At 46.0% G+C, this 27,718-nt stretch overlaps 2 protein-coding genes across 2 annotated transcripts in view; both read left to right on the top strand.

The window, feature by feature from the left end:
* LOC135240365 (unconventional myosin-X-like) overlaps nt 1-14,631 on the top strand; it is a 91,865-nt gene extending 77,234 nt beyond the window's left edge. Inside the window, 16 exon segments of the mRNA XM_064309747.1 lie at nt 638-761; nt 1,404-1,647; nt 1,782-1,877; nt 2,200-2,293; nt 2,390-2,445; nt 2,675-2,805; nt 3,299-3,505; nt 3,890-4,047; nt 5,065-5,188; nt 5,571-5,868; nt 6,484-6,691; nt 8,259-8,395; nt 8,750-8,873; nt 9,976-10,485; nt 11,678-11,869; nt 12,099-14,631. Of these exon segments, the coding sequence (XP_064165817.1) occupies nt 638-761; nt 1,404-1,647; nt 1,782-1,877; nt 2,200-2,293; nt 2,390-2,445; nt 2,675-2,805; nt 3,299-3,505; nt 3,890-4,047; nt 5,065-5,188; nt 5,571-5,868; nt 6,484-6,691; nt 8,259-8,395; nt 8,750-8,873; nt 9,976-10,485; nt 11,678-11,869; nt 12,099-12,203 (2,808 nt within the window). The 3' untranslated portion in view covers nt 12,204-14,631.
* A 683-nt stretch (nt 14,632-15,314) lies between these two features.
* On the top strand, nt 15,315-26,466 carry pttg1ipb (PTTG1 interacting protein b). Its single transcript, XM_064309745.1, has 7 exons — nt 15,315-15,581; nt 19,738-19,790; nt 20,807-20,915; nt 21,588-21,690; nt 23,156-23,221; nt 24,532-24,578; nt 25,218-26,466. Exons 1-7 carry the CDS (start codon nt 15,488-15,490, stop codon nt 25,259-25,261), a joined length of 516 nt encoding a protein of 171 aa, XP_064165815.1. The 5' UTR covers nt 15,315-15,487; the 3' UTR covers nt 25,262-26,466.
* Nucleotides 26,467-27,718: the final 1,252 nt, after the last annotated feature.

Here is a 27,718-nt window from a genome sequence, read left to right as displayed (position 1 = left end):
GTGTTCCGCTGGAACAGCAGAGAGCAGAATCAGACTGAAACCACAAGGGGAATGTCCACAAGCAGGCTACGCTCCTGGGCTCTGTCCAAAAACATCAGCTCACAACAGCAGGGCTTGAGTTCAGATCCCACTGGAGCATGGATTGGTTTGGGCTCTGAACCCTTAAATATGTGATTTACTTTTGTATTGGCCCTGGCCCCTGCTACGCCGCTGGCTGTGCTTACAGTAATGGGCTGTGCGGATTGACTGCCACTGTGATAACTGGATGTGAGCCAGTGCTGCCTTTGATCACACATTCTTGTTTCAGTGGTACAAACGGAGTATTTCTGCCAAAGTCAAGGTCCTTTTTTTCCGTTAGAAGCTGTGTTTACGGTCGGCAGCGCCAAAAGCCTACACCATGAACCACGAGTCCCCCTGCCTTGTAATCAGAGAGCTGAAAAACTGATCTGATGCCAAACAAAGCATCAGATCTACAGCTGATTTGAATTTTTAAAAAATGTAGGCACCAGAATGTTCAAAATGTTGTTCAGAACATATTTAATAGCATGGTACGTGTGGGGAGGGAAATAACTTGTGCAAAAGGAATGAAAAAGAAAGAGGGTTTTCCGGTTTACTCAGTGGTTTTTGTCTTGAACAGTTTATCGACAGCGACGATGAGAACGACGGCTACGTGGACACGGACGAGGAGGTGTCCAACGGGCGCGTCAACGCGCTCAACGGGAGCGGGCCGCCCTACTTCCACAGCTACCTGTACATGAAGGGTGAGAGAGAAACCTCCGCAGCACTGTCACAGACACGGCAATGCTTCAACTGTCACATTTATGTGAGCCTGTCACAGACACGGCAATGCTTCAAGTGTCACATTTATGTGATCCTGTCACAGACACGGCAATGCTTCAACTGTCACATTTATGTGATCCTGTCACAGACACGGCAATGCTTCAAGTGTCACATTTATGTGATCCTGTCACAGACACGGCAATGCTTCAAGCGTCACATTTATGTGATCCTGTCACAGACACGGCAATGCTTCAAGTGTCACTTTTATGTGATCCTGTCACAGACACAGCAATACTTCAAGTGTCACATTTATGTGATCCTGTCACAGACACAGCAATACTTCAAGTGTGCAGGATCACCAATATGTGATTAGAATGTTCTGAACGGAACATTCCGATGTTGATGTAACAATAGCTGCTGGTGACCGAAAGCGACGGAGTTCTAGAACACTGACTTAGAATTTTGACAGAGACGTTACAACAACAAAAAATCTACCCTTCAAAGGGTTAGTGAGATATTTTGTGCTGACCCGTGCACACGCAGTGTTTGGGCTCACCAATCGCAGCGCTCGATAGCCCGGTCACGTGACAGCTTGACGCGCGATTCGTCGCTCTCCCCCCCAGGCGGGCTGATGAACCCGTGGCGGCGGCGCTGGTGCGTGCTGAAGGACGAGACCTTCCTGTGGTTCCGGGCGAAGCAGGAGTCGCTCAAGTCCGGCTGGCTGTACAAGAAGGGCGGCGGCATGTCCACGCTGTCGCGGCGCAACTGGAAGATGCGCTGGTTCGTCCTGCGCGAGGCCAAGCTCATGTACTTCGAGAACGACAGCGAGGAGAAGCTCAAGGGCACCATAGACGTCCGCGCCGCCAAGTGAGAGCGAGCGCCTCACGTTCCCCGCGCGCCCCGTCCGTCCGCGGGGTCCCGCGTTTAAAAGAGGGTTTCGCGCGTCGGTCCCGCTTTCGGGACGTCCCGTTAAAGCGGTTTCCTTCTGGGTCTGTCCGCAGGGAGATCGTGGACAACCACGAGAAGGAGAACGCTCTGAATATCGTGACGGAGGAGAGGACTTACCAAGTGTTTGCGGAGTCCCCGGAAGATGCCAGGTACATTTCTGCAGTTTCTGAATCACAAAGTGACTCGCCTAGTTCACCAGCCTTTCATTTATTTATATTTCTAATGTATGGTATTCATTTCAAATTTATGTCTTTAGAAATGTATGTGCTTCAAGAATCTCTGGACATGTTATTTTATGAGGGGTGAGGGAAATGGTTGAATAAGTTGAAGATTGTTCGGAGGTGACAAATGCCCTGTGCAAACATTCCCCCTGGTGGAAGGCCATGGTACTACACTGACCAAGGTGTGCTCAGCTGTGCTGGAATGTGTGCATTGTGCCTTGTGTTTACTCTTCCTGTTCTGTTTGCGCAGTGGATGGTTCAACGTGCTGAGTCGGGTCCACAGCGCCACCCCTGAGCAGCTGCTGGAGATGCAGCACGAGCAGGCCAACCCCAAAAACGCAGTGGTCAGTGTCACCTCGTCTCAAGACTACGTTTCCGTGGTGAAGGCAGACCAGGTCTTTTTAAAAACACCTCACCTCCTCCTTATTGCCTTCCAACAGGGAACGCTGGACGTTGGGCTGATCGACTCCGTCTGTGCTTCGGATAATCCAGACAGGTAAGATCTACCCACTTGTGGAGACTCCAAAAGTTACCTTGATAGAAATGTGGCTTGACCTTTTATCATAAATTTACCTTTGCATCGCATTGTTGGAAGTCCATGCACAAATTTGCCTGCAATGTTTTTTGGGACTATCCAAATCCTCTCTCAGACCAAAGCATGATTGTTTACCCTGTTTCCATGGGGACCGTGTCATGTGTGTGTAATGTGACCAATGCTCTCGCAGGCCCAACTCCTTCGTGATCATCACGGCCAATCGGGTGATCCACTGCAACACGGACCTGCCCGAGGAGATGCACCACTGGATCAGCCTGCTCCAGAGGCCCAAGGGCGACTCCAGGGTGGACGGGCAGTGATGTTGCCTTATAGTGCTCAGATTCCGCTGTGATAGCTGCCTCAATTGATTTTGATAGGTGTCCTCTTGATAGGCTGCCTCATATTGAATTCTCGCTGTGATAGGCTGCCTCATGTTGAATCCTTGCTGTGATAGGCTGCCTCATGTTGAATTCTCGCTGTGATAGGCTGCCTCATGTTGAATTCTCGCTGTGATAGGCTGCCTCATATTGAATCCTTGCCTTGATAGGTTGCCTCATATTGAATTCTCGCTGTGATAGGCTGCCTCATGTTGAATTCTCACTGTGATAGGCTGCCTCATATTGAATCCTTGCTGTGATAGGCTGCCTCATGTTGAATCCTTGCTGTGATAGGCCGCCTCATGTTGAATTCTCACTGTGATAGGCTGCCTCATGTTGAATCCTCACTGTGATAGGCTGCCTCATGTTGAATCCTTGCTGTGATAGGCCGCCTCATGTTGAATCCTCGCTCTGATAGGCTGCCTCATGTTGAATCCTCGCTCTGATAGGCTGGCTGCACAAGGAGATGAAGTCCGGGGGGAAGAGCACCTCCCTGAAGCTGAAGAAGCGCTGGTTCGTCCTCAACAACAACTCGCTGGACTACTACAAGTCCTCGGAGCGCACCGCCTCCAAGCTGGGCACCCTGGTGCTCAACAGCCTCTGCTCCGTGGTGCAGCCCGAGGAGAAGGTCTTCAAAGAGACAGGTGTGTTCCCCCCGTTTGTCAGAAGCTCAGGGTGCGGTCGGGAATCTGGGCTGTGTATCCATGGTGACACAGGGCAGGGTGGGGTAACTGTAATTCTGTTACTGTTTTTGTTATGTAGCATTTCTTTTCTACATTTCTGCTTAAGAACAATGGCTTCTGCTACTCACTGGACTGGAAAAATGTTAGGATTTGCTTTAGTGGTTGGAAAGTGAAGCTTCATATACCCCAAAAAACGTTGGTCTGAATGTACCACAGTATTTTGCTTTGAGGCACTTCAGACTCAGTGATTGCCAGAGCTCAGAAGCTCCACCCATTTCATGAGTACTCAAGGCTCCGCCCCCCCCCACTATTTTAATATTTATATAAATCTTTTTGTTATTTCAGGCTACTGGAACATCATAGTTCACGGGCGCAAGCACTCGTACCGCCTCTACACCAAGATGCTGAACGAAGCCATGCGATGGGCGTCCGCCATACAAGGCGTCATTGACAACAAGGTTCCCATAGAAACGCCCACCCAGCAGCTGATCCGGGACATTAAGGTACGCTCGCCCCGGGCCCGGCCCGCCCTGCCCCCGTGTTCCGCGTTCCACATTCCGTGTTCCGTGTTCCGCGTTCCGTGTTCCGTGTTCCGCGTTCCGTGTTCCGTGTTCCGTGTTCTTTGTTCAGTGTTCTGTGTTCCGCGTCAGTGTCCTCAGTGTTCCGTGTTCTTTGTTCAGTGCTCCGCGTTCAGTGTTCCGTGTTCCCTGTTCCGTGTTCCGCGTTCCGCGTTCCGCCAGGCAGAGGGCCTCCGCACTGAACGCCGTCTTCTCCTCATAGGCTCGCGGCGTGTCAGACGCGGTGGCTTCGTTTCCGCCAAGGAAGCGTGCGCCGCTACCGGCTCTGTTTTGGGCCAGAGACGCGCACTGTAGTTGAGAGGGAGAGAGAGAGAGAGAGACAGAGAGGTACTGGAGGCCTCGCTCGCTCTGTGTGGCTTGTGGACAGCAAAACCTCTCCAATCCTCTCCAATCCTGTTTTTTTCTTTTTGTTGTTTTTCAGTAAAGACTCTCTTGCATCTCTTCTCTATGTTTTCAAGGTCTTTAACGGTGTGTGTTTTTTAGTGTGCTGTGGCTCTTCATACCTTTTGCTAGTGATTCCTAGTTTTGAGTTTCTGTTGGATTTCGATGAGATATTGTCATGTAAATTGCAAGCTATTGTTATTACGTGTTTACATCGGGGAGACATGCACACAATGTAAAGTCATTTCTGTAGCTTTTGTGGATTTCAACTGGGGAACTGAAACCTGGTTCCTTAACCACAACAGCACACTTGTTGCTTATCATGTGCTTATCATAGTTCCTCCACTGAAATAGGTCAACATCGTTTCTCCCTGGTGTGGTCTGTTCCTCTCATGGTTTCCATTCTGACTTTGTTTGACGATGGTTATCTCTTCCTCTGTGTGAAAGGCCTGCTCGTGTTTGTGCAGGAACACTCCCGTGTTCGAGACACATGGGGTGTGAGCCTGAACGCGCGAGGGATTTGCGTGACCCCTGACCTTTCCCCCGTGCCCCCCCCTGCAGGAGAACAGCCTGAACCCGGAGGCAGTGGAGCAGACGTATCGGAGGAACCCCATCCTCAGATACACCCAGCACCCCCTGCACTCCCCCCTGCTGCCCCTGCCCTATGGAGAGGTCAACGTCAACCGTAAGTCACCCCCCCCCACCAGCCGCCTACAACCCCACCACTGCAGGGACACACCACACCTCCAGCTGGAGAAATACTGTCTCATCTGTTCCCCTTTCTCCTTTCCCTTTTCCTCTGTGTAGAATCCTCTTTTTCTCTTTCTTTCTCTCACTCTCACATTCTCTCTTTCTGACTTATGCCAAATTCTGTCTGTTTCACTTTCAGTTTGCTTTATTGCTACATCAGAATGACTTGTAAAAAAACAGCAATCTAAAGAGTAAGGCTAATTTTAGTCCTGCTTCCTCTTTCTTTGCCCCTGAGTAGAATTGTTTTTACACAGCAAAACTGCATATATTAATATCTCTCTCTCTCATCTCCCTCTCTCTCTCTCTCTGTTCTGCAGTCCAAAAAGAGAAGGGTTATGCCAGCCTGCAGGACGAGGCGGTGAGGATGTTTAACTCCCTGCAGGAGATGGAGGCGGTGTCCGACCCCGTGCCCATCATCCAGGGCATCCTGCAGACGTGCCAGGACCTGCGGGCGCTGCGTGACGAGGTCTACTGTCAGCTGATCAAACAGACCAATCACGTCCCGCAGCCCAACAGCTCGGCCAATCGCGCGCACTGGCACCTGCTCACCTGCATGAGCTGCACCTTCCTGCCCAGCCGAGCCATCCTGCGCTACCTCAAGTTCCACCTCAAGAGGTATACGCTCGCTCCCATCATGCACCTCTTTCTGTCAGGTGGATGGGCACCCATCAAACCAATTTCCAGATGTACAGCATCTGTGTTAACATAGACACTCTTACTTCTGTCTTTGATTAATCAAACTGTACAAGAAAGATATAGAGGCTCTGGAAAAGGTTCAAAGAAGGGCAACTAAATTGGTTCCTATTATGAAAGATAAAAGTCATGAGGGAAGACTTAAGATGCTTAATCTTAAAAGTGGTTTAAAAAAGTGAACTAAAAGAATTTCTTCAGGTTGAGTTCTCTCAGTAGAATGAGGGGACATAAATCAGACATTAGGAAGTATTTCTTCACACAGAGAGTAGTTGCAGTGTGTAATAGCTTGCCGAGTCATGTAGTAGATGCAGAACTTCTGGGGACTTTTCATGACCAGGCTTGATACGGTGCTAGATGCTATCTAGTTTGTAGGTAAATGATGAGCACAAGGTACACTTTAGTGGTAGGAAAATGGTGAGCATTGTTGGGCTGAATGGCCTGCTATCCTCATTATGTTATGTTATCTCATGTTATGTCATGTCATGTCATGTCATGTACCCCCATGATTAATTGTACATCCTGCGTGTGATTGGCCAGGGTCAGGGAGCAGTTTTCTGGGACGGAGATAGAAAAGTACGCCCACTTCATTGTTGAGTCGCTGAAGAGGACCAAGTCCAGGGAGTATGTTCCCTCTCAGGAAGAGATCGCCGCCCTGCTGACCCGGCAAGAGATGACCACGACGGTTTACTGCCACGGAGGAGGGTCCTGCAAAATCTCCATCAACTCACACACCACCGCTGGGGAGGTACGTGCCAGTGTCCAGCCCCCCCATCCCCCATCCCCCATCCCCCATCCCCTATCCCCTGTCACACTCATCCAGCTGTTCAACAAATCCAGCATGTTCCAGTTCCTGAGAACACTCAGCTTTGTTTGCTATTAGTTCCAAAAAAAACAGAGGCAAAATTTTTATTTATGGACGACTTATTTATTTATAGACAGCCAAAATATCAGCCAATGTTTGACAGAACCAGATAGTCAGAGAAATCATTCTAGATTAATTCATAAAACTCCGTGGCATCTTTGTAGGAAACATATGCACCAAATTAAAGAAGTATTTTCACCCCTCAAAAAAAAAAAATTAATTATTTTTGAAAAATAATTTTTAAAAATCAGAAGAAACATAGGTTTGTTTTTTGAAACCCGACTAGTTCACCTTTTCACACCTTTGACATTGCCGTGCCCAGTCTAAATTCTTAAGTGTTCAACATGCTTGTGATACCATTACCCTCACAATACTGGCATAGAAATGCAAACCATAATAATCCCTCTTTCAACGGCTCACTCTAACAGCCATCTATTCACCTTCCACCAGCCCCCCCGCCCCCCCCCCCACTCCATTCAGCTGATCTCCTGCTGTCCTCTCTTTCTAATGTTAATTTATCTTTATGTTATATATAAATATATTGCTTTCTAATGTAAGTGCAGTCCTGCTGCTAATCAAGACAACCCATGTGACTAGTTACCTGCCTACACCTCCTCCTCCTGCACTGACACCCATTTTATTTGCCAGTCAGGATTTTATAAGGCCACAAAATGGTGATATCTTTTTAAAATGTGTCACTGCTGTTAGGAGGAGTCACCTTTTCTATGTTTTGATATCGAATAGAGACATATACACAAATCTCTAAAATGAAAGGGATCGGATAGTGATGTTCTTTTATTTGGAGATATGTAGGAAAATATATATTTCATACCTCGTGTTATAGAAGAGGACATGTTGAGGAAAGCAAAAGTCTCCATATTGTGCTGTTCTTGGTGGGCGTAGCTGCAATTCCACATACGCCACGGCGAGCCCTCTTTTGTCTCGGCCACATACGTTTGCATATTTATGAAATGACAGGTCTGCGCTGTGTGTAAACACGCTCCAGAGTGCCACCACACCCTCCCGTTCCTCAGCCTTCCTGGCTTCGGGAGGTCGCCCGCCACTTCCTCCAGCAGCCGAGACACGGCTGAAACTCCCATGTGACCCGTGGGCCCTGTTTCGCAAAGCAGGGTGACTGAGTTAGCGGAATAAACACAGTAAAGTAAATAGCCGGAACCCTCCCAAATCTAGAATAAGGGCTGAGGTAAAAAAAGAGCTGTTCCAGGTTTTATTCTGTGCAGTTATCCAGCTGACTCAGCTAATCCTGCTTCGTGAAACGCCACCCTGAACTGGTTTTCTATTCGTGCAGCTAACCCACGGCGTCCATTTACATTCCCTGTTCAGTCTGTTTGGAGTGGTTGAGCCCATGTAATGTCAGGCGACGTTGTCCTGACGGTGTCCTGATGTTGCCCTAGCGTTGTCCTGACGTTGCGCTGACTTTGTTCTCCAGGTGGTGGAGAAGCTGATTCGGGGTCTGGCCATGGAGGACAGCAGGAACATGTTCGCCCTCTTCGAGCACAAAAACTGCACTGACCGGGCCGTGGAGAGCCGGGTCATTGTGGCTGATGTCTTGGCCAAGTTCGAGAGGTAGATTATTATTTTTGGGAGTTCAGGCCTGGGTTTTTTTTTGTTGCCCAGTTCCACTGTTAAGCATCTTTGTGACAGTGTCTCTTTAAAAAGCACTTTCCAAACAAAGTTGAGGGCAGTAGTATCTTACAAACCCACTGATCACCTGAAGCCTTCGGGTTACCTCTCATTTACCTCTGCAACGTATTCTCAGGACTGCCATTGTACTGTTAGCAGTATATTTCCATTAGGAAAATTTGGGCATCAGTAATCAAATTTTGTGACACGTCATTTAAAAATCGCCTTTAGCAGGTCATATGGGTACGCGTACGCAAATGTGTTCTTCTGTGACTTACCATGGGGCTGTTTAACCAGGCTGGCAGGCAGTGAGGAAGAGGAGGAGGAAGGACAGTGGCGGCTGTATTTCAAACTCTACTGCTTCCTGGATGTGGAGAGCGTTCCTAAGGAAGGGGTGGAGTTTGCCTTCATGTTTGAGCAGGTGAGGTCATCCCTCAGATGCCGGTCTAGTTTAAGAACTGAAATAGCCTTATGTGAAATGCACATAAGTACAATTACAAATAATGATAAGTTCTGCTATTATACATTTTACTCAACTGTTGCTTTTTTGTAACCCTCCAATTTGAGTTCGGCATTTGTGTGAATCTGAGTTCATACAAATCCATGAGAAAGCAAAGGCTGAAGACAATTGGGGCTATTTGACAGAACTTGAAGCCAGGTGAAAGGGATGAGATGTTTGTTAAATGAGAGGCTGAAGTAAACTAATGGTATTAAGGAAGTTTGGAAAATGCAGGTTTTGATGTACAGTACAGCAATGAGAGTGATATGATTGGAGGAGGCAATTCCTTAGATGTTGGATGTACGAGGTCAGGGCTGCCCAACCCTGTTGCTGGAGATCTACCGTCATGTAGGTTTTTACTCCAACCCTAACGAAGCACACCTCATTCAACAGCTAGAGATCTCATTGAGCTGCTCGTTAGTAGCAGCAGGTGTGCCAAATTTGTCTTGAAATGAAAACCTTACAGGACAGTAGATCTCCAGGAGTATGGTTGGGCAGCCCTGCCACTAGAACAAGCGCCCAAGGCGGATCTCAGGAAATGCAGTAGTCTAGTGTGCAGTAACCATTCAGCTGTGCGTGTGGAGTGTGGACTCATGTAGGGGAGTGTGGACTCTTGTAGGGGAGTGTGGACTCATGTAGGGGAGTGTGGACTCATGTAGAGGAGTGTGGACTCATGTAGGGGAGTGTGGACTCATGTAGGGGAGTGTGGACTCATGTAGGGGGGTGTGGACTCATGTAGGGGAGTGTAGACTCATGTAGGGGAGTGTGGACTCATGTAGGGGGTGTGGACTCTTGTAGGGGGTGTGGACTCATGTAGGGGAGTGTGGACTCATGTAGAGGAGTGGACTCATGTAGGGGGTGTAGGGAGTGTAGACTCTTGTGGGGAGTGGGACTCATGTAGGGGAGTGTGGACTCGTGTAGGGGGGTGTAGGGGAGTGTAGGGGGGTGGGGACTCGTGTAGGGGGGTGTGGACTCGTGTAGGGGGGTGTGGACTCGTGTCTTACTCAGGGTTTGTGCTCCACAGGCTCACGAGAGCCTGATCAGCGGCCATTTTCCCGCGCCGGAGGAGACGCTGCAGCACCTGTCGGCCCTGCGGCTGCAGTACCTGCACGGGGACGCGGTGCGGGGCAGCTGGAGCCTGGACCACATCTACCCCGTGGGGCGCCTGCGCGCCCGCATCCTGCAGTCCACCAAGGCGGGCGGGGCGGTGGGCGCGATGGCGGGCTCGGGGGCGGGGCCGGGGGCGGGCCCGGGGGCGGGGCCGGGGGCGGGCCACACCCTGGAGCGGCGGAGGACCAGCTTCCTGGACGGCACGCTGAGGCGGAGCTTCAAGACGGGCTCCGTGCGGAGGCAGCGGGCGGAGGAGGAGCAGATGCTGGAGATGTGGGTGAAGGAGGAGACGTCGGCCACCCGCGCCAGCGTCCTGGAGAAGTGGGGCCGCCTGCAGGGCCTGCCCCAGCACCAGGCCATGCTCAAGTACATGGCCGTCGTCAAGGAGTGGCCCGGTTACGGGTCCACCCTCTTCGACGTGGAGGTGAGGGGCGGAGCTCCTGGGACACACTGGTCACACGCCGTACACACTCAGAAATAAAGGTGCAGTGCAGGTATATTTGTTGTTCTTTAGGGAACAACAGTTTGCTAGATGTACCCTGAAAGTACAATAATGTTCTATTTGGGCAGTGAGAAGTACCGTTTCCAAGCAAAAAAGCACAAATGAATTATGTATTGTTAGCTAGGGGTACAATTTTATGTATGTATAGGGTACCACTCCAGCGACAAGCGTTTTTTTGTTTATAGGCACTTCTTAATTCGTGAAAAACATATATATGATGCACCCACTTGTCTCAAAATATAAGCCAGCTGATGGGAATATCAGTGTTTGGACAGGGCAGACATGCCCTATGATGCATAGCAAAAGATTGGAGACTGCATGTTCTGCATATGGCCTAAAGCAAATTAGTCCAAACGTGTCCAATTAAAACTCTGAAGGGTTCAAGTATTTGCGTATCGGTTTGCATTATAAAAACCGTAAATGGAGTTCCAAATTTACACTCCGATTGGGGGGTTTTTCTCTTTCACCTCCGTTGCCCTCTTTGTGCGGGTTCAGGCCTGGGTTTCGCCCAGTTTTCTCTTCCGTCTCTTCGTTTCCGCCATAAAAACGTCTTTGTAGCGGTGTCTCTGTGAATAAAATTGAATTGAATTGAAAAAACGGCGAACTCGAGTTCTGGTAGCATCCTGCTAATTTAATTTAATGCCCTCAGTTTCAGAGCTCGCCAAGTTTTATCGTCGTTTTGCACATTTTGGTGCCCGTCAAGAAAGTCGGTTAAAAGGGTGAACCCAGCCAGCTTGGACTAGGCAGCTGGTGGGAGATCTCACCAGGGCCGCCTTCGGGAGGGGGGGGGGGGCATTGTCCCAGGCCTGGAGGAGACGGGGGAAGGGGGGGAGGGTGCTGATTTGATGCTGGGGGGGGGGGCAACCAGATACATTTCCTGGGCCCTGGAGGAGGTGGGGGGCCAATGGTCTAAGAAAAAGTTGTATGAAGTTGTATGCTGTGTAAAAGTTGTGTAAGTCCCTCTGGATAAGAGCATCTGCTAAATGCCTGTAATACAATGTAATATTATTGTGACATTGGGAATTTGCTCCCAGGATGTGACCGTGCTTAATGTCCCCGCAGTGTGAGGAAGGGGGGGTCACTCGAGATGTGACTGTGTCTTATTTCCCCTCAGTGTAAGGAAGGGGGGTTCCCCCACGACCTGTGGCTGGGCGTGAGTGCGGAGAACGTGTCCGTGTACAAGCGGGGGGAGCCCCGGCCCCTGGAGACCTTCCCCTACGAGCACATCGTCTTCTTCGGGGCGCCTCAGGCCAGCACCTTCAAGATAACCGTGGATGAGAGAGAGCTGTGCTTCGAGACCCCACTGGTAGAGCCACATACCTGCATTACTATCCCATAGCACCCGCTACAACACACCTTAGTCACGCTGATTTAGACTGTGAGATAATATTAAACTGAAATGCACTCTTTTACATAGTTTTCTTGTACATTAGTAGCAAATGTGAGTATCCAGCATGGCTGCAGTGTGTATTTGACTCTGGACGTCATCGTGACGCAAAATGGCGGCTGAAACAGGTGCTTTTTTGTCATTGCAGGTCGGCGAGATCACCAAGATCATGAAAGCCTACATCAACATGATCGTGAAGAAGCGATGCAGCGTGAGATCCGTGTCCAGCTGCGGCAGCAACTGGATCAGATGATGGCCACGGGCCAATCGGCACGCAGTTCCCTCACAGTAGGGGGGGGGCGGGGCCCAGTGTGGGCAGGAAGGAATTCTGCTGACGACAGCAGCCAGTCGGGACGAAGCTTAGATGTCGGTCAGATGACGTCACAGCCTGTTAGAGGGCAACGCTTGCCGTGTTGGAGAAAATTACTGATTTTTTACTGAATTTACTGATGTAAAACTTCAGCCAGAGCAAAAAAACTCCTGCTGTGTCTCTCGGCAGGTGCTGCCAGGCAACAGTACAGTAAACTCCTGCATAACCGCTTCCCACGTAAGCAGCCAATCGGGTTATCCGGCAGCCTCAAGTCAAATTTTAACGCCAGTGTCTAATGGAGACTGACGACCTGGGGAAGTGCCGACGTTTACCTGAGTGCAGCGCGTTAACAACGCAGCGGCCGACACCTGTGGTCTCACACCTGTGTGAGCCGCCGGGCCTCCTCTGCCGTGCGCAATCACCGGTCTACGTTCACCCCGATCAGAAAACAAGGGGGGCAAAAATAAGAACAAAACATTTCATTGAGTGAATTCATATCTGCACATTCGCATTTTTATATTGTGTCAGCTGAAAGTGCTTATTTAAATTTAAGTTTTTGCCGCTTTGTCTGATCTTTGAGGTATCCGCCTCCCTTGGTTCCGGTGGGGTTGGTCGTGTGGGAGGTTACTGTACTGATTCCACACCCATTCATTGCTTACGTATGGTTACGTTTCTCAGATGGAGGACAAGAGCTTGATGCTCCTGATCTCCCCCCGATTTACCTGTACTGCCAAAACCTCAAGCAAACGGCTCCCTGCTTTAGCCTGTTACGCTAACGTTATGCCAAAAGCAAGCCCCGCTCGCCGGTCAGTCCTTGATGTTTATCGCTTGTTTATAGTGACACGGGTGTGTCTCGCGTGCAGGGACACACTTCTGAATTGAGGCTGTAAACATCAGGCTCTCTCATTGGCTGCCACAGAACGGCCTGTCTCTCCTTATCGAGTGAATCTGTGGACGGGACACGTCGACAGGGACGGACTAGCGGCTGTGTACTTGCCAAGCCTTTCCAGACAAGTGCATATGCTATCTCAGCTTCGGATGGATTTGTTTGTTGTTTGTGTTTTTTTTTTTAACGCAATTTACCCATCTGTTGTGACAGTAATCCATATACCATTTAATAATACTCTTCCCTTTTTTTGTACAGCACACACAATATACAGTACACTGGACCTCATCTTACTTTTATATTCAGCATATATAGTCTGTACAGATGGACAAGCTATTTTATTCAGTATGATTCCAATAGTATTTCAATGACAGAGAATACAATAGAAAAGAAAAAGGTCACGTTTAATTTTGTTTCTTCTCTTTGTATATCTGTTACAAATAAGACTGACTTATTCAGGTTTAGGTCTTTTGGTTGTGGAGAGCAATATAACACCCTGGATCCACAACTGGAAGCCACCATTTCCATCCCTCTAAGTCTTGATGCCTTAAACAGTCTCGCTGCTTCTGAATCCTACTTGGCATTCCTCTGTCACCTTGGTTCTGTCACTGGAGTACAGCACAGTACGAAAGTACGGACAGGTCTTCCTGGAAGTGGATGAACCTTTAAACCAATATGCCTCTGTTACCATGCGCCAGTAACAGATGTGGACATTTAACGTGCCCATTCCACAGTAACTAGGTTTCTGTACTACTGAAGGGCCTGGTCACCTGTGTGGTGTGAAAATAGCAAAAAATTATTTAAAAAACGCCCCTTTATCTAAAGAGTACTGTGTAATTTGCTATAAAAAATATGCAACATTTTATGAGTGTTAATGCAGGTTTTGTGATGGTTTCGAGTCTGTGGACGGTTGGGTTGGGGGGCGGGGGTGGAGGGTAGGGGGAAGTGTTGTTGGTAAACAAGTGTGTAGCTGAGTACTTCTGTTTCAGGGGTATAATTTAAGTGAGTTTTAACCAAGGAAATGTGTGTGTGCCGGGTCTGGGGAGGGTGGGTTATTTATTCCGTTTCTTGTGACAATTAAGATGCAAGGAAAGGTGTTTTGAGGGAGGGGGGGATCACGGCACCCTTTGAGCAGAGAATGGGAAGACTGTTCACCTGCGGCTGGCGACGATCGATCGCGCAGCGCGAAGTCGCGCGCAAACGGCGATGCTGCGCCTCGCTCGCGCCGCTGTGGCTTTCTCGAGCGTGTCCGGGTATTGGCAGGACGTCTCGAACTCACGCACAGCACCTCCAGTGCTTTCCCCTCGCGACCGTTACGTCGAGGCCCGTGGAGAGCTGCTGGCAGCGACAACCACGGCCAGAATGTACTCGTATATTGTTACTGTTATTAAAATGTGTGCTTGTTTAATTAATAGGAGAAAATGGTTTTCTTTTCTTTTTTTGTAACTGGCTTTACAAAATGCTTTAATAAATTATTGGAGTTAATCAATGGAGTTATTTTGCTTGCTTGTTCCCACCAAGGAAAATTATGATATTGGGGTCACTGCATCCCTGGAAGCATCAACGGATATGAATTAGTTGATATGGCTCAAACATGGCCAGAAACTTGACAATTGACCCACTAATATAGGAATCAAATTGTAAAGAGTACAGCATTATTAATATGCTTATTGTATGTGCTTAAATTAAAATGCTTGGCACTAGAGGGGGTGCAAGAGCTTAGTAGCTTTGAATTCTAGTTTACATGAACGTCTTTAAACCTTACGAAAATGACGGCTTCCTTTACCTTATGCCAAAAACCCCTCTTTATAAGTATCACATTATCACAAGGTTATGAGGATATGGGTGTATTTCGCATGCATGGACACTGTTTGAGTTGATGTCAGAAAAATCAACCTTGTTGCTTGAGTGACAAAGAGGTGTAGCCTATGGTTTTTGTTCTTTTGGAAATCTCAACCACGCAACTGTGCGTCAGTGATATAAATAAGCCCGAAAATATTCAAGCTTTGTTGAACTACAGGATCATGACAGCAATTAAATAATTACGCCTACGCGCCACTGGCGTCAAACGCAGCGCAGCTACATACTACAGGAGCAAAACATCTGCTGCGCATGTCACGTGACAATTACTCTGTCTTCCATTGGTTGCTGCTGAGTCAGTTGGGAAGTGAGAAAGTTTCGCATTGATTTGTTCGGTGGAAGCTCAGTTAGCGACACTTTTGGGTTGGTATCAGCGAGCTTGCGTTCCGGCGCAATTTGTAGGAACTTAACGTTTTGTGGAGCTAAAAAACACTTCACTGGAGCAGTGACAAGCTTGAGAAAAATCATAATTTTGGCAAACATGGTTCAACTGCGAATTTTTATCCCGTATGTTCTCGTCATCGTTTTAAGCTTGACAGCCGTGTTCGCCCAGACAACTGCACCAGCTAAAGCAAGTAAGTTACATGTTAATTCTTCCCAATAAACTTGGACAAGACGTGACAGTACTAGATCATCATTGTCTCCGATAAGTAGTAGTATTTTGTCGATGTTTATTTTGCTTAGTTCGTACTAAGATACTGTGTAACGGCACGGATCGCTCCAGATAACGCAGATGAAGACGAACCTGTTATTCAAGGTTGATCCTGAGCTAACTTTAGTCACCCAGCTAAAGTTAACTACTAGGAAACCACAGATTTTAACGTTGTAACAGTTTGGGGGATAAAATATGGATAAACCTAACTGGACCAGGACACCAGTCCGCGCGGCACTGAAGTGTGTTTGTTTTCAGTTTGACTGTACACCGTAGTTACCCCACGAGGTTAAACTAACTGGTAGCTAGCTGACGGTAAATTTCCACCATCGGTGATGGCAGTAGCTCTGTGTGTTGACAAGGCGAACAGCCACCAATGATTAACGTTTACCGAACTGGCTACAAATGTGCTTCTACGAAGTTCGGTCAGGAAAATCGTTCGCCAGGCCGAAGAAATAATTCTCGAAAATGGCGTCCAAAAAAAACTTAACGTTAAGGAAATTATCCCTTAGGCTTCAGTCAGTGGCCGGCTAATTCGTCCCACAAATAAATTTTGTCGAGCTAAATTAGCGAGTCTAAAATACGTTTAGCAGTCGTGTTCTTCAATGATCTCTTTTTTTCCTTCTTTTTACCAATTGAGTCATTCTGAATGAGAAAGTTTTCATTTTCCGTAGATGTTTTGAGTGGTCCTTGTTGTTTCAAATGTAATCACTAATCATACCAAATACGGCTAGACTCGTGAACTTATTACGTGGCTCATTGGTCTAATTTACAAAGAGGATACGTTTTTCTATTTGGGTCAGTTTCTGTGTCAGGCGTGTGTTAATACTCGTGTTATAATAGTCCATTGTTCAACACACACAGCCAAACAAACCACAGTGAATAATGTCATGTAGACGAAATTTGACGATAAAGAAAAGTCAGCGGTCATAATTGGCAATAAAATACACATTTTTACTTAGTGTGCAATGATAATAATTAACGATGATAACAATAATAATAACAATAATAAAGAACAAGAAGAAAGTATTTTACGGATAATTGTGAAAACTTGTTTTTATTTATCAGTATTCATTATTTGGCCAGATTTTCAGAGATTTTAGTCACAATTTATCTTTTTACAGACTTTTACAGGGCTTTTTACAGTACTTTTTCCCTTTTTCCACTAAATAACATTTCATTTGAAAGATTATGTGTGCTAAGACTTCCAACAAACAGATTCTGTATTGAGAATTTCTTGCCACTGGAATGAAGAGCAGCCGGTTGGTTGTTGTTCCCCTTTCAGGCATAAGGCACGAGCCTGTTTTTACATGTAAAGCTTGTGAGTGAAAGATAAATATGTTGGGTACAGAACATCTTGTTTTTTCCGATTAAGCCATATTGCCCTTAATTCACAGGAGATTCAAGGTCATGTTACTGCACTGACTGTGTTCACTGAAGAGTCTGATCGCAGTTAGAATGTCCGGCAGCCATTTGCAGGATCTGGATCTTCTCATGTCCCCTGAAGGGTTAATTGTACAATAGCGTCTGCATCTCAAGTAGTTCTGAGGTATGCAGAAAATAGACATACACCTGCATTGCACAAGAATATTGAAAAAAGGGCCATCTTGTTCATTTGCAGTATCAGTGATTTCACTTTGAAACAGATTTATTTGAAATGGGTTTCCATGAAAGTTGAGAAGACTTAATTGGAAATTATCTATTTGCAGTATGGCACAGCGTTTGGACTGAATTTGTAAGTAAGTAGATGCAGGAATTAAGAATTATAATTTGCCCAATGAAGTTTCATGTGATAAGTCTGTTTCAAAGATAGTACATTTAAACCAGGTTTGAATAACGTGCTTTCCAAATCACGTTTTGCTTGCGTCTTCAAACCAATCGAGCTGGTTAGAATGCCTTAAGAGATCTGTGCTGTTGGTCCCTGGGAGAGTATTGTAGGTCCTGTAATGTTCTTGGTACGTTCCCTGGTAGGTTGCTGTGGTTCCGCTTGAGCACTTTGCTAAACAGTGCCAAAGCACAGACTGATACTGCTTTAGGACTAGATGACTGATCACAAGAACAAAGCCTTTCCTCTAAGATCAGGTTTTTCAACAGGTTGGTCCTTGAATGTACTGAAGGTAGTCCCTGGCCAGGCTTGCAATGACTGTAGATTTAGGAAAATATTTCTAAATATAGAACCTTTTTTAAAGGGTAAACACCAGATATTATTAAAAATGAAGTACACCAGCCAAATGGAAGACATGGTCCTATTTTATGGTTCACAGTATTGATAAACAATTTTATTGAAATAAAGGCAAGAAATAGAAGATCAAATCGCTTACACTTTTTTTCCCCGCTTCCCCTTTTCAATTTTCGGAATGATCACATACATCATATTTTGTGATGTCATAGAGTGAGGAAGTGAGATTCTGTCAGATTGGCTATAGCTAGCCCTTTTTCCATTAAAGAATTAGCCCAGGTCGCTACAACTTGATGCGCATGACAAAGTTATTGCAACAACGCTAATGGGAAACCTGTTAAATCCATATACGATGCTAGACTAATTTGCTCGCTAGAGGTCGATTATGTAGGATCTAATTAGCTAGTTCCATCCATATACATCCATTGATAGAGCTAGCACTGTTAGCATTTAGCCCATATTGTCTAATGTCCTTGTACTGGACGCACACAGTTGGTATCAGTCTTTTCATGTGAATCTGGGCAACATGGCTAAAAAGCGAATTTGCCAAAAAAGTGCTCTGGTTTGGGAAGAATCCTCGAAGTCCGAGCGCTTCTGGCTCAAACCTCAATGGCTGTATTGCGCCACTGTATCAGGATCAGTGATTATGTCCTCTACAGACTCGTCAGAGTCGTCTGAGTCACCGATAATGTCCTATGATTCAGAATCTAATATTCTAATGCTGTCCATTTCTCTCATCTTTGCAACCAGATGTTACCCATTTCTGTCATCCTTTCATCCCAAAGGTACAACAGCAGAGCTGTTTGTCTCCCACCTACTGCGTCACTTATCGCACGTCACAGAGTGATTTTCCAGCGTGACTTCAGGTGTTTCTGTCAGGAGTGATCAGTTTGGCAAACAAGTAGCCAAACTAACAACAGTTTCAGCTTAATTTAATGAAAAACCTCTAGACTAAAAATACATGCTCTGATTACTTTTGGGGGGAGGCAGTTATGTGGTGCTTAACTAACTTTAACCTATATGGTGGGTCCCCTGGATGCCTTCGAGGCTGTGTGGCCGCCCCTGGGTTAGACAAGGTTGTAAAAACCCTGCTCTTCGCTGACTGTCCAGAAGTTTGAGTATGAAGTGACTGGACACATTTACTGCTTGGCTACAATGCACAGGTTTAAATCCACGAGTCCAAGTTGAACATACTGCTACGGGTAAACAAAGGTTCCAAACAGAAACGCACACACAACAGCGACTGGAAGCTGAACGGGCTCTAGGCGGTTTATCCTGCCAACAGCCGTTCATTTTAATCCATTCATTTATTCGTTTAATTTATTTACTGACTGTGCGCCCCTGGCTGCATCACCAGGGTAAGCAGGAAGTGAGTTTTATTCCGATCCGGAGAAATTGCGAGGTGGAAAAAGTGAGTGTGCTTGAGAGAGAATTCCCGTCGTTGCGACACTCCCAGCTAAGTGTTCCGTGCTGTGAATGACGCGCTGCATCTTTTAGAAAATACCTGCGTGTTTCACATACCAAAGCACTTGTGACTGAAAACGGAAGACGGGGAAGGAAAAAAAATGGGATGTGAAATGCTAATGGTGCAGGTCACCCAAGTAGTTACTTTCTTTATTTTTCTGAAAGGTGCAACACAAAGTTAACCAATTGGGTAATGTTCTTTTCTTCATTCATTTAGAAAAATCTCAATTGATATTCCAGTTCAACTGGTGTAATACAGAAACTGCTTCTCAAGGGCTAACCATTGATAGCACTGTTGAATCTGGTTGCACACAGTAGCTGTATGTGGTTTCCTTGCAGCAGGGACATTTTAAAATGTAAACGCAGCCCTCGAGTGTAATGTCGCTGTTTAGCTGACCCTGACATTTGTACTCCTTGTCTCCTGTTTCTTTTTCAGACTGCGAGACGAAGAGCAACACGAGCTGCGAGGCGTGTCTGAAGGATGTGTCGGTGAGCGCCTAACATCACTTTCCTCGTCTGCTTTTTAGATTTTTAAATTCCGAGCTTTAGTGAAAGCTGGGTCATCACTGGGGAGCTCCTCTCTTCAGACTATACCTGGACTAACGAACTATCACCACTCTGCGGGGCACTCCCAATCTGGGATCATTTTTATCACTTAAATCCCTCTACTTTTTTCCTATAGCACCTTCATGTTACACATGTACCTCCTGTGCCACTTTCATGTCACATGTACCTCCATCCAGCACTCATATTGTACTTTGTATCATTACCTTGATGTTGTAGCTTGTGATGATGCCTCCTAGTTTGACTTAGCATAGGTTAGCTCAGAGTAATGTTCACTGTGTGAACTGGACTTAATGTGTTCGTGGCTATGAATAACTGTTACAAAATGAGTACATTGTACCCTATTGATTGTGTATTTTGTAGTTGTTCCAATGACCTTCTGTATGCGCTTATTGTACGTCGCTTTGGATAAAAGTGTCTGGCGAATAAATGTAATCTAATGTAATGGCCGCTCCATGATGAGGATGTAGTGCAGCGGCGGGAAGGCGGGAAATCTGATGATGTCGTCCGTTAGCAACCCGCGCTGTAGTTTTCCACTGCGCCCTGCCCACCTCGTGGCCTTGTTTAGTGGTGGGGGGGGGACAAAGAGGGCTGCTGTAGAGAAGCGGGAATAATCTCAGATGACGTGGAGAAAGTTTTCTTTTTTTTCTTTTCTTTTATTTTTGTATTGGGGTTGAGTCTACAGAGGCCCAGCCCTCACCCGTCTTACAGGTTTGGCCAGGTCTGACAGAGCACAGCCATCTTCTCCCCCTCCGTCTCCTTCCTTGTTCCCCACAGCTAGCCGCAGTCTGTCACACGCACTGTGTGCCAGTCCCCCTGCTGTTGCATTAAGAGCCATTTGTGTTTGTGGACATCGGCTAGCGTGGATGGCTAATGTTTAGGTCAAATTAACTGTGCTTCTTGTCTGCCGGTTTTTGACACGCACGTTCTCCCATTTTCAGTGTCTGTGGTGCCGGACGACCCAGAAATGCATCAACTACCCCGTGAAGACCATCCTGCCCCCCCACAGCCTGTGCCCGCTGAACGAGGCTCGGTGGGGGCTGTGCTGGGGTAAGACCCGGGGTGTAAGGGAGCGCCTGTCCCAAAAACCGCTTCATCTGGAATCCGCCTCTCTGGTTACTTCCATAGTTCCAGTTACATATCTGCAGGCTAGCCTTTTGTGTTCTGAGGTCCACTGGGATGGATCCTGTTGTTCAACTTCAATAGCCAGTGAGCCCAGGGAACAGTTGGGGGGTTTCCACTTATTATTATTTATTTCTTTGTTCTTTCTCCCATATAATCATGACGGCTTATTGTGTTTTTCCGTCACAAAAGCAGCCTTGCGCTCAATAAACTGGGCCAGAGCTCCGATATCACATCAACACTTTTTTTGTTGTTGTTGCAAATTAGCGATATTTTTAGTTTTCATTTAGAATGCAGCAGCTTGCGTCCTGTGTTGCCAGGCAGGCTGTGACTAAACAGTGCCCTGTTGCCAGGAGTAACTAATCTCGGTGGAATATTAAGGAAATGAAGCGGATTGTAATGAACTAAAGATTTTATATGTTTATGTTTATATGCATATGTTTGTGTTCACATGTATATATATAACAATGTGTACATATACACATACAAATATACAATGTTCTTTACGTGATTATTTTAAATGATTATTTCTCCTATTAGAAGGGGTTAAAATAATTTTTACATTTAAAAATTTTTTTTTTTTTTTTTGTAATGTCACAGTGAACTTCCAGGCTTTGATCATTGCTATGTCAGTGATCGCTGGGGTGATCATCATCGCCATCCTCATCTGCTGCTTCTGCTGCTGCAAGTGTGAGAATGTCGGGTGAGTGCTCGTGAAAAAGCAGCAGCTCCACGAATAGACGTCCCTTTCATTTCGATGAAGTTATGAGCGTATTCAAAACCGCCTTGCAGGGTAAAGTCGAGGGTAAAGAAGAGAGACTTCATATCTGAACCCTGTGGGAAGTGGAGTCCCACACGGGTCAGTGCTGGGTACTCTGTTTGTCCCTGTTTACATTAATGGAATTAATAAAAGCCTAAGTATCTAAATAATTTATACTTTAGTTACTGTTTAGCAGGTATTTTATCCACAGTAAATTTTAGCATACTGTACCGCTTTCTGGGAGCTACACAGACAATAGAAGTTCTTTGGAAAAAGTACCCAGGAGACCTGAGACTAGATTTACTAAGTTTCAATGGGGGGAAAAAAAACTTGCCCATATTTACGAAGCCGATACATGCGCACTTGGTATATATTAAATGCGACGGAAGTGGATTAAAAGAGATTACACAAGTTATATTATCTGTTCAAGGTCCATTTTTCACAAATGTTTTCCCCACAGAGTTATGTAAGTAATAGGTTACCAGGGCTTGGTGAAATCGTACGCAGGCTTTGGTGACCCACGGTGGGTGTAGGGCCAAGCGTGACCCAGTTACTCTGGTCCATTGGTCAAGTGGGGGGGGGGCTTAATCGCCTGTTCTCCTCATGAAACATTCTTACGCCCTCTTAAACTTTGCCACATTTACCCATTCGGTCAAACAAATCTACGCAAGCGGGGAGGACTTTCGACGAGGGATGGGCAGCTGGCGTGGATGTAGTTTTATTGCCGTTTTTATTTCAGCTCGTAAGATGAAGTGGGTATTTTAGATTCTCTCAGTGAATGACCTGCGAGTATCCAGCGCTGTAGAATCACAGACGCCTTGCGTAGCCTTTCCCGAGCCCTCCCCTTGGCGCTGAACCGCGAGCGGACCAGCGGCTGCGTAAATTCAGTATGTAATGGCCTCAGCTCCCATCGGTTCCTGCTTGTGACAACCAGGGTTTTACTGGTCTGAACTACCGCACCTTAATCCCTCCTTAAGACTAAAACACCACTGTGTGAGGCTTGAGCTCGACCCCTGCTCACCCGCAGAGGGTTAACCGTGCAGTCCGCACACAAAAGCCCGATAGCGTGAGCCTGGAACACACCGTGCGATAGCGGGAACAGGAGAACGAGCGCAGCTGTCCCTTAAGATGAGTCGGGCTGCTGCAGATTCGCCGAGAGTCGGAATGTGGTTTTAAATCCTGCAGTGAAGGTATCTACGCTAACTGCCTCAGGACATGGCTGGGAATGGTATTATACTATTAGGGGTTCTGTCCTCCCTGCTGCTCCTTGTGACTGAAATTCACTGTGTACTCCAGGCGCTGTCGTAACTGACTGAAATGTTCGCGGGAGGAGCCGCCATTCCTGCTGTCTCCCGTGCGTCTGTCCCCTCGCTGATTTGGGCTTTCTGTCGCTTCCATTTCTTCACAGGTCACAGAGGGCCGAAGCCAAGATGGACAAACAGGCTGACAAGAGGAAGGGTCGCCAGGAAGAGAGGTGGGTCAGCAACAACGCTGAAGCAGTAAATAATTAGCATAGTGTGGTTACAGTTCTGCCTCTGTAATGGCTCACTGTCCAATCAGCAGACATTGTTTAAACTTCTGTTTGGTTGAGGGGAGTGCAGGGAGGGACTAAAAATGACCAGCTTGGTTAATGCCTGCTCCATTTTACTGAAGTAGTCCAGGTGCATCTTGGGAAACATGCAGCAGTTGCACTAAGTGCAAACTGACTTTCCCATTTCTGCTCTGCTATTTGTGAAATATCTGCAGGCTAGCCTTTCGTGTCTGAGGTAAAGAGAAAGCCTGAGAAAGACGGCCTTACCCAAGACTTACTTCCTGTTCTAGAGATAAGTCTACTAGAAGACTTTATTTTAAGCAAAACCATAGAAGCTGTGAGGCAAACAGACCAGTTGAGATGCCGTTGCCCAGAGCACTGAACCTGAGTTCTGAGCGTGTTGCCGTATAAAACTGAAGGACAGAGATATCGTTCCACAAGTGGTCCTGTAAAGATAAAAAAAGTTCTGATTTGAGGGGTTCTGTGGTGGTGTGTTATATACAGCACTGATGTCATCAGGAAAACTAACATTCTGAAGTTTGTGCAATGTGGGCGCCATGGAATAGGAAGATCTACTGTCTTGTAAATCCCTCGTCTCTATTACTACGAGAGTTCATTTTGGATATTACTTACGTAGTTTCCTTAAAAGATGCCCTGGCCCTCTGCAGTAAGGCTTCTAGTCCTCTCCACTGATAGATATTTACCGAAACTCAAGGGCACAACAGGACTGTTCTACCCAGAACTAAAATCTGTAACTTTCATGTTGGAAAAATATGGCCACCACAAGAAACCAATGTCTCTAAACAAAAAAAAACGGGTTTACCCCCATAGCAGGTCCTGATGGCCTGCATTGCTTCAGTATACATCCAGCTGTATAACTGAATACAATGTAAAAAAATAAAATAAAATAAAATGTTAAAAGTTGTGTATGTTGCTGTGATTAAGAATGTAAATGTACTGAAAACTGCTCCGTTTGCGATCCGTCTGTGGCCCTGTGACGTGGATGGTCGTAATCGGAGAGAATGGCGGCTGCATAGTTTGGCTGAGTGATACGACTTGCGCCGCTGCGTTCTGGAGAAGACAAAAGGCTGGCTCTGAAAGGGAAGCCATGCAAAAACCGGTTCTTTGCGCCCATGCTGGTCCCAGATTAGCGATCTGCCCTGGGGGGGGGGGCCTCCTTCAGGGAGGGGCCCGTGACTGCACTTTGCTGCCAAAACACTCAGGTGTGTGTTTTCGTTTTTGTGTCTCTGCAGGAAAACTGAGATGAAGATGAGACACGAGGAAATCAGGAAGAAATATGGTAAGATCCCCCCCAGCCGCCCTTCTCTCTATCTTAAAATAAAACCTCCCATCATCCTCCTGTGATTACAGGAAGTGCATCATTACAGCAGCCACAGCACACACTGAGTTCCCTGTAAGGGAACCCTAACCCTAACCCTAGCCCCTGTGTAGTTGTGGAGAATCATACTGGAATGTGTTATCCATGGCTGGGCTACTGTTTTGTGTCACTGCTCAACAACAACAAAAAGTAAAGGTGTTACTGATCCAAAGGGGAGAGGGGAAAGCCAGCTGCTCCCTCTTGTGGTTAGGAAGGGTACTGTGTTTTGAGCAGGGGTGTACAGTCTTCTAGGATAAGAGCCGATGTAGGTGCAAGCTTTTGTTTTAGCCCAGCACTACAACACCTGATTTAAAACTATTTAACTAGTCACGGTCTTCGATCATGGCCTTGATTAGTAGTCAGGTGTCATAGTGCTGGACCAGAACAAAAACCTATACGCGCACACAACCTTTTCTCATAAAGATTGGAAACTCCTGGTTTTGAGCAAGGATGTACATTCAGCATCGAATGGTTGCCAAATCTGCACTTGAGTTGTGCACTGAAATTTTGTCTTCAATATGAGCATTTATTTATTTATTTATCTATTTGTCTCTCTTCCAGGGCTGTCGGGGGCAAACCCTTACTCCAAGTTCGAGAACAATTAAGCAGGTCTCCCACCTGGATTCCAAACACTCCTCTGCCTTCACACCGAATAGGAAGAACATCCATCTCTGACACACCTCTGACCTTCAGAGCCACTCCACTGACCTTCAGAGCCTCTCCTGACCTTCAGAGCCTCTCCTCTGACCTTCAGAGCCTCTCCTCTGACCTTCAGAGCCTCTCCTCTGAAACTGCACACATTGCAGGGCGACCACCAGTTCACCTGGGCATCGAGTGATGTGTATCAATGGGGCCCGTCGCAGGTTTAGAAGCTAAACCCCCTGACAGGAGCTTACATGTACCCATTCCAATGATTTGTGTGTAAGATCGTATTTTATTTTAGGTCACTTCTTTTTCTCTTTATTTTTTTTAAACTGACAAATGAAAGTAAATGTGTTGTGAAATGAAACTGAAATGATTGTATAGAAGAGGAATGGGGAAGGCCAGAAACGTAATGTGTGTTGTTCTGGAGCAGAGGTCAGACGTCAAGATCTACTTCTCTAACCCTGTGTTTACTTTGTGAAGTAACAAATGATTAATGCAGTTCCTTTCTTTTTTTCTTTTATTTTTTGTAGACCAAAGACATTGCTCACTCAGAACTGTGTCACTGTCTTAACACTGTGGTTAAAACACTGTCGATTTGGTCATTCCTGTTACTAAAATAAAATATAATTTGACCGAAATAGTTCCATTCCTGCTGGGCTGGTCTCCATTAATTTGCTCAAATTTACTTAAACTTCAAATAATTTGCAGTGGTTTGAGTGTAACATTACTGTAGTGTTGCCCTCACAAATGTCAGCAGTGCAATTGCTCATCTTTATGTCGTGTGTTAGTTGAATGACTGTATGTACATAGGGGGAATACGTTTATCTCTCTACCTTGAACTCCAAAGGTTTTGTAAAACTCGCTGGTAAATTTCTTGGGCACTGTTGAACTTTCAAGATTTACTTGAGCCTTTTCACTCCTTGTAACTCAACTAGTACAGTGCATGCTTTTATTATTTGTATATGCTACCCCTGACAAACTGTACAGGAAAAGTCGTCACCATGTTTGGGTATGCCGCATGAATGTGTATGAGGAGAGCTGTGGACCAGGTGAAAGTCATGTAATGGAATGTTTTTGTGTTTTGGTGCCCCCTTCCAAGTTGGTGTTTAAAACAACCCTTTTGGAAAGTAGTTGTAAACTCACCAGGATAAAAAAATTTTTTTTTTTTAAACCCTGACCATCGTTTTTGGCTTCAGCTCTGTATCTCAGGGTTTTATTCCCAGACCTTTGCATGATGGGGAATTTGGCACGTCCCAGTATGTGCATGTGCATGTGCATGTATTTGTGCGTGCACATGTATGCATGTGCCCAGTTTTTGTGCATACGTGTGTATTTGCATGCACTTGTAGGCATTTACCTATGTATGTGTTCTAGTGGAGAGCCTTACATTGCTATACTTAGGAATTGGAAAGAGACCGTACTGTTGAAACCAAATCGTCAGATATGAAATGCTGTGAAATGCTTCTGTGATTATTGTTTTGTTCACCTGGTATGTTTTTTCTGAAGGTGTGTTCTAATGGGTGGAATTCAGTCATGCGATCTGATAATTCCCTTGCAACATTCTGCCTTAAATTTCTTCTTTCATAAAAAGCGACAGGTTTTATTACAATTACCTGTCCAGTAGTAGATTAACATGTATTTTGTATAAAGCAAGATTGCAGGGTTTTTTTTTTCTTTGTAACATTCTTGACATAAGAGTGATTTAGGTCCCTGAAATGGAAATCATAAATGTTAAATATTTCTAGTGTGCGGGGAAAATCATTCTCATTAAAACAAAAATCAACTGAGAAGCTTGGTCTTTCTTTTACTTGCAAACCCACTTTGGCTTAGTGTTGCAAAAATTATACTTTTTTATATTTTAAACACTACTGTTAGTTGTGGCATTTAACGTGGCCATATCACTGTTTCTGGGTCTTCTTTCATTAAGTATATAGGCACCATTTAGAAAATGTGCGCCACAAACGCATGTACTTTGAGCACTTAGAATGTTCGCCAATTTCATGGCGATGCACTTCACATTCAAAAGATCTTATGAATCTCCAAAACATGCGAATAAACCGAGAACTCTCGCTTTTTTCTTTGCTGGTGTGTTACTCGAAGCCGCCCGCTCTACTTTTTTTTACCTCCATTGCATATTGCATTTACAGTCGCGTGTCTAAGCTCAATAGCGCCCCTTGCGTTTATACAAAACATAACGACCACAATTCAGATGTCGGAATTGAAAGCGTATGCGTTTTTATTTAAGCTATTCTTAGATTCGGTTTATTGATTTTTCACCTCAGTGTTTACTGTAGAATGTACAAAGAAAGGAAAGCACCTGATGATGGAATGTCAACCCCGCGCGACCAAGAAGTTTAAAATATATATGCGCGCTCCCGGGTCCGCGTTCCCGATATAAAAACACCACGTGACCTATT

Source organism: Anguilla rostrata, chromosome 15, assembly GCF_018555375.3.
Source record: "Anguilla rostrata isolate EN2019 chromosome 15, ASM1855537v3, whole genome shotgun sequence".
Lineage (NCBI taxonomy): Eukaryota > Metazoa > Chordata > Actinopteri > Anguilliformes > Anguillidae > Anguilla > Anguilla rostrata.
The sequence above is the reverse complement of the archived record's forward strand: the minus strand, read 5'-3'. Positions and strand labels throughout refer to the sequence as shown.

Bases quoted from the DNA above. Each gene is read 5' to 3' on its own strand.
- pttg1ipb (XM_064309745.1), top strand. From the start codon at position 15,488: ATGGTTCAACTGCGAATTTTTATCCCGTATGTTCTCGTCATCGTTTTA. The intron at 15,582-19,737 runs GTAAGTTACATG...TTTCTTTTTCAG, and splicing joins AACTGCACCAGCTAAAGCAA to ACTGCGAGACGAAGAGCAAC. The intron at 19,791-20,806 runs GTGAGCGCCTAA...TCCCATTTTCAG, and splicing joins CGTGTCTGAAGGATGTGTCG to TGTCTGTGGTGCCGGACGAC.